At 34.0% G+C, this 7,217-nt stretch overlaps 1 protein-coding gene across 1 annotated transcript; it reads left to right on the top strand.

Moving 5' to 3' along the window:
- Positions 1 to 3,183: 3,183 nt before the first annotated feature.
- LOC137713805 (sigma factor binding protein 2, chloroplastic-like) lies at positions 3,184 to 4,006 on the top strand. Its single transcript, XM_068453162.1, has one exon. The coding sequence runs from the start codon at positions 3,325 to 3,327 to the stop codon at positions 3,835 to 3,837; it is 513 nt and encodes a 170-aa protein (XP_068309263.1). The 5' UTR covers positions 3,184 to 3,324; the 3' UTR covers positions 3,838 to 4,006.
- The last annotated feature ends 3,211 nt before the right edge of the window (positions 4,007 to 7,217 follow it).

The raw sequence follows: 7,217 nt of genomic DNA, 5'->3' as shown, positions 1-7,217 counted from the left end.
TTAACATGCACAGGCCCACCGCCCAACCAATTTGGGAGAACAAACTAGGCCGGCAACGACTTTGTTTTCTAATATGTCAAACAAATTATTAGTACTTCTACTTTTCATAGAAAGGGTTTCATATGTATCCCAGAAATTTGGTGTATGCAACAATTTATTAATATTTTTCACTATGGCTGTTGCATAAAGTTTAACAAACTATGTGCAGCTTGAGATTGACGAAAAAAATTTGAAACTCAAATACTCATCATTTAAACTCTAAAAAATTGAAATCAAACGAATAAAAAATCTCCATAAATCGAGTCATACTTTAGTTGAAAGAATTAAAATTTCAAAATCACCATCCATCGATAGAAAAACTTGTTTTTTTTTTTTTTTTTTTTTTTTTTTTTTTTTTTAAATCTCTAAGAGCTATTTTTTAGTTGGAATGAATAAAGGATAAACAAGGAGCGATGGTAGGGTTTAATTATAGTGTGTGGGTTTATTGATAAATTTTAGTTTTATTATTAATTTCATATTGTATTTGATGGTAATTATGCAATTGGGTAAAAAAGACAATTAACATTTAAAATTTAAGTTGAATTTAAAAAAAGGTTACATGAATTTAAATAAAAAATAAAATAAAAAAGACACCAAGGCTAGAATAGTAAAAGAATTGGTTTTAATTTCACAAATAACATTATGTTTTCCTCTTCATAGTAGCCTATAGTCGGTTTAATAACTATTTCATTTTTTGTTTTTAATTTTTGTTTCTTATGTTAGAGATAGTGGTTGAATATATAAAAAATTGAGGATAGAGAAAAATAGATGAAAATGGTAGGAGAGGGGGAGAATAAATGATAAAGGATATAAGAAAATAAAAGCTGAAAGTGACATATACATCATTTAGACTATAATTATCATGTTTGGTCTCATGATATTTACATTATTTGACATGCATTTCACCATCATTTCATCCATCCTTCTTTGTTCATTTAGGAGAATTTTTATTTAAGCCTATATAACTTCATTTTATACCTAACTTAAAATTTAAAGGGTAAAGTACAAAAAACTACCTCAACTATTGGTGTCACGACACTTTCATACCTCATCTTTTAAAATTGACAATGTCATACCTCATCTTTAGAAATTGTGTCAATGTTATACCTTCCGTTAGTTTGACTGTTTATTTTTCAATTAAATGATAATGTGGCTTGATCTAGGACCCATTTTTTATTAAAAAAACTAATAAAATATTATTAAAAACAAAAAAAATCATTTAATATTATTTAAATATTAAAATAATAAAAAGAAGGAGGAGAGGTTGCAGGTAATGGGTTTGAGGTTGGGTGCAAAGGGTGGGTGCGAAGGTGGAGAGGTTGGGTGCGGAGAGTGGGTGCGGGGAGAAGAGGGGGTGGGGAACGGGGAAAACAAATTGAATTTTTTTTTTTTCTCTCTTCTTTTTTTTCTGGGTTGCAATTGCAGAAAGGGGGAAGAAGATGACGATGGGGAGAAGAGAGAGAAGGGGGGAAGGGGACGACTAATGTTGTGATGTTGGTTTTTTTTTTTTTTTTTTTTTTCATATAACTTTTTTTTATTATTTTAATATTTAAAAAATATTAAATGATTTTTTTTTAGTTTTTAATAATTTTTTAATAAAAATGGGTCCCGGATCAAGACACATCAGCATTTAACTGAGAAATAAACGGCCAAGCTAACAGAAGGTATGACATTGACACAAATTCGTAAGATGAGGTATGACATTGTCAATTTTAAAAGATGAGGTATGAAAGTGTCGTGAATTCAATAGTTGAGGTAGTTTTTTGTACTTTACCCAAATTTAAATATGAATTGTTACCTTTATCCTATTATATAATTATCATCAAGAACAAAATAAAATTAACAATAAAATTAAAATTTGTCAATAAACTCACACTCAATAATCAAACCCTAATCATCACGCAATCTTTCTCTAATGTTCTACTTGGCTAAAAACCTAAGACTTCCTCATGGAAAAAAGCAAGCTCATTTTGACGGATGAATTATGACTTTGAAATTTTGAATCCTTCAACTAAAGTATGAATCGACCATGTTAGGCTGCTCAATCTTCTCGTTCCACGTCTACGAATTTCTTGTGCCCCAAATTTCTCATAAAAGCATCAAAAAGAGGACAAAGGGTGTTATCAAGCTTTTCGAACATAATCGTCTACTCCTTTATAGAACTTAGCCTAAAAAAATCAAGCCTTTTATAACATGGTAATCACATAAAGGATGACTTCATGTAATCCTAAACCCTGAATGATAAATTATTTCTCACCAATTCTTATTAATTTTGATTTTAGTTTTTATTAATGAAGAATTATAAGGAAGGATGACGGACCTGTTGGAATGTTAGAACATTAAAGGAGAGAACATACACTTTGATTTTGGGTTTCTTTTTTAAATGAGCATAAAGATAAATTTACATATATAATTAGGTTTGTAAAGATGATTTAAATAGTAAATTACGGTTTAATGAGATATTTAATAGCTTAATTAAAAATAATATGGAAATCCCAATTGCCAAGAAAACAAAGTTCATCAAATGGTTTCCAAATTGACAAATTCAAAATAAATCAAATAAATGATGTTACAGAGACTATCTACTTGAATTATATAATGTAAATCATATGATCTAGCAGTTGATAGTTAATTTCTTTCTTTAAAACATTAAAAAATTTAAAAATCATCAACCATCACACCATATATTCTTTAAAATATAATTAAAATACATAATCTTCTTAACATTTTTCTTTTCAAAATACTCTACATTTTTATTGTAAAAATCAGACCACAAAGGGTGATTTCGCGCCGGCTCGGCCAGTTTGAACGGTTCAGTAGGCTGCACCACTACCTCGAGCCAACTCGGCTAAGCCAGCTGAGTACAACCTTTAACTCATATGACGTGATCCTTCCCCTAGGTGATGACGTCAGGAATCAAACCTGGATTTGTATGATTCCACGTGTTAGAATTATTGGCAATACTAAAAGCCAAGCACCACTCCACGCGCATCGTAACGTGTTCTAAAACACTCGCTTCAAATGTGCGATCTATATTCTGAAACTATATCACACTCGCGCATTTAGCGAGTGGGATTAGCACCAGTTTTGGACCCATATGATTTCTTGTTTAGTTTCGGATTTATGCATCAAAACAACTTGTTGGTGTATTCTTTTTTTCCCACATCATTTTCTCTCTTCATCTTTCCCAATTCCCAAACACTCTTTTTTCCGGGAAAGTGCAAGAGAATTAACCAATTAACATACCCCTTGGAGCTCCTCAAGTTCTTTTATCCACTACCAGCAATGAATAACCCTAACCCTAACCAACAAAGTAGTAAAACTAACAAAGCCAAACATAGAAAGACTACCAAAAGTAGTTACAGTAGCAAGAAAAAGCAAGGCGGTATCAAAGTTGTGTACATCTCCAACCCAATGAAGGTGAGTACGAGTGCCTCACAGTTCAGGGCTTTGGTTCAGGAGCTCACCGGCCAAGACTCCGCGTTCCCGGCCGATCCCGCTAGGTTTTCGGCCGTGTACTCTTCGCCTCCGAACAGCAGTTTCATCGGTGAGGCGCTTCCGGATTCGACAGTGCAGAATCGTCATCATCATCATGAACATCTTCAAGATTATGCATTAGATCTAGAGGTGGCTTCCAGTCCTACTAGTTACCAAGAGCAGGCAGCCGGGAGTTCAAACTCAAATGATAGCAAAAATCAACACGAGATTGAGCTGTATGATGATCTTTTTGTGCCTGAAATGGTTGACAACTTAGGGGGTTTGTTGCCTTCCACTGTCATGTATGGATCTTCCTCTTAATTATTAACTACTATTTTTAATTAATTAATGTTGATTATGTGTACTGTGCTTAAACTTAAGCCAACAATTAGTATGCCAATGTAATTTTGAGCAAGTTTCTTCGTTTATTTTTAATTTATGAATTGATAAATAAGCTTGTAAACAAACTCAACTCTGTTAATATTATCTTGTGTATTACTTTTACTTAACTGGTTAACTATCCCTGTTAACTAATAGTTCTCTCATACGATCTTTGGGAGATTATTTTCAATTTTTTTAGCTTCTTAGCACTTTTTGTTTTTTAGTTCCTGACTATCAAATTAAATAAATCAAAACAGAATAATCAAACTTTAATTAAGGGCGTGTATGAGACTAATAGTGGTGTGTATTTATCATTTTTCTAAATATTAAAATATGTGCTAAATATATATGAGTTTACAGTAGTTGTCCTTTGCATATTTGTTCATTTTCTGCTTTTGGCTGGCTGAGCCGATATTTATTGTCGTCCACAATTAATCAAAAGCATGAGGAGAGAAACGGACCTAACATAATGATGCACCGACGAGCACAGCGATGCGTATACCTCTAAACAGCAGAAAGGACGTACAACTGGATTTTTTTTTTTTTTTTTTTTTGAACAAATAGTATTCTTTACACTAAAGAAGTAGAGATGTGAACTAAGTCTTACAATCCGCTAATAATAATGTGTTTCAAATTCGTCTATAAGAAACGAACGTAAAACCTCTCATTTATAAATGAAGATGAATATCACTATACCATAATACTAAGTGATGAAGATTGATATATTTAGGGAAAATTACACAAAACTACCTCAGCTATGGGTCGAACTACAATCTCATACCTTATGTTTAAAACATGACAATGTTATACCTCAACTTATATTTCATTGCAATGTCATACCTCTGTTAACTTTTCTGTTAATTTTTCTGTTAAATACCGACGTGACATGAGCTGGGCCTACTATTTTGCTAATTAGAATAAAAAATTAATTAATTAATTTTTATTTATATAACAATTAATATTCATTATAAACAAATAATTTTTGGGCCCCTTCATCCGAATCTCTCTCCTTCAAACTCTCCATTCTCTCCCAACGTGCCCTAGAAAACGGGCACCAGCCAGCCGGAAAAATTTCTGCTCCGTTCATCCTAAAATCTCTACCAAAACACACGAAATTTATCTCAAAAGGAAGATCACAAATCAAAGAGTAGAAATATACCCTTTTTACACCAAGTCGTGGCTGGATAATGGCTTGAGAACGGCCTAAGGTTGTCAACCCGAAATCGGGCTTTTGGTTTCTCGAGAAATCGAGGTAGATTCAAGTCTCCCATGCTCGAATCCGAACCTCAGGATGAAGGGGAAGTGATCCGTGGTCCAAGTCTTATCCAATCTGACCAGGAATTGACTAATTTTCATTTGAAAACTGCGAGGTGGTTTAGGGTTTAGTCCATCTATGTTGCTGTACAGAGAAGATGAGAGGTTAGAGAAACTGGGGAGTTGAGCGTTGAGGGAGAAAAGAAGAGAGAGTGACACGGTTGTGGTGGTGGTCTGGTGATGGCCTTTCTCTGGGGCTCGGTGTCTTTGTGAACACAAGGAAGAAAAAATGGTGAGCGTTGGGAGAGAAGGGAGAGTTTGAGGGAAAATATGGCCGTTCTCTAGGTTAGTTGAAGCGGGCCAGAAAATATCCGAAACCTGTGTTTAAAGAGGAGGATGAAGAGGACGGAGGAGGAAGAAGGGGGTGGAGTAGGATGAAGGGGCGCTAGGGAGAAAGCACGATTTATGGGGAAAAAAAGGAAGAGAAAGGTTTGTTTGTTTTGATTAATTTTTAATTGTTAAATAAATAACAAATAATTTCTTATTAATTAATTAAAATTTTATTCTAATTAGCAAAATAATGGGCCCCGCTCATGCCACATCAGCATTTAACAGAAAAATTAATAGAAAAGTTAATAGAGGTATGACATTGTCATGTTTTAAACATGAGGTATGAGATTGTAGTTCGACATATAGTTGAGGTAGTTTTGTGTAATTTACCCATATATTTAATTAAAAAAAAATTCAACTAATTTATTTAATCAGCAAGAAGGTTAATTATGCCCTAATAAATGAGCATTATGTTTCAATTGGATGTGTTTTATGTGGCTGATGGTTTATTTTGTATTGTCTCTCTATTGCATTTGTAATTGTGAAATTATACTTCTTGTCTATAATGTTCCAAAAAAATTTCAAATCTAATTAGTCTAGAAAATAGAACTTAAAAAGTTATCACATTTTATTTAGGGTTTACTAGCTTGTGAAATCTAAAAGTAAACTGTATGAAGAAAGTTGAGGTTTCACCATAAAATCAATTGACAATATGGAAAGTAGCATAACTTACTTATAAACATATGCAAGGCCCTTCCTCTTATCAATGTGGGATTCATTCTTAACACGCCCCTTCATGTGTGACGAATATTTAGGCCTAAAACGTGGACAACACAAAAAGGATGATGTGTAGCGCGTGTGGCTATTGGGCTTCACACGTAGGACAACTTGCTATGATACCATGAAGAATTATAATTCCTTAATTTCATTGATTCACAAGAATACAAATATATGCAAGTTAATTGACTTCGAGTACAAGTTAACCTAGGCCCATAGGGAGTTATAAAACCTAGCCCATAATAATCATCCTACACTAATAGCCCCCCGTAAATTTGGCTGTCTCGAAGTGACAAGTTTGGACCGTAAACTTCAAAGCATGGTTTGGAAAGGCTTTTGGTGAGAACATCAGCTGGTTGATCAATCGAAGGGATGAACTGAACTTTATGAGATCCTCGCTTGACGCGTTCATGAACAAAATGATAGTCAAGCTCAATATGCTTTGTCCGAGCATGAAACACCGAGTTTGTAGCCATGTATGTGGTACTCAAATTATTACAATATAAAAAGGTGGGGGAAGGAAACGAAAATTGAAGCTCACAAAACACATAAGAAAGCCAAATAAATTCGGCATAAGCATGAGCCAAAACTATGTATCAAATTCCGCGCTAGACTGAGAGACAGTCGGTTGCTTGGTTGAGCTCCAAGAAACTAAATTAGGCCCATGAGAAATAAGAAAACCCTAAGTAGAACGACAAGTGTCTGGATAGCCAGCCCAATCAGCATCCAAATAACCACGAAGTAAAGGAGGATCAGAAGAGCGATGAAAGGAAATCCCATGGTTAAGAGTTCCCTTAACATACTTGAGAATGCATTTAGCAGCAATAAAATGAGTCTGAGTAGGACGAGACATGAACTAAGAGACATGATTCATAACATAGGCAATATTCGAACGAGTCAAGGTGAGATACTAAAGAGAACTTAACAGATGACGGAATTCAGTGGGATCGGACATGGGT

The sequence above is a fragment of the Pyrus communis genome, chromosome 13, assembly GCF_963583255.1.
Source record: "Pyrus communis chromosome 13, drPyrComm1.1, whole genome shotgun sequence".
Classification (NCBI taxonomy): domain Eukaryota; kingdom Viridiplantae; phylum Streptophyta; class Magnoliopsida; order Rosales; family Rosaceae; genus Pyrus; species Pyrus communis.
This window is presented reverse-complemented; position numbering and strand designations above follow the sequence as displayed.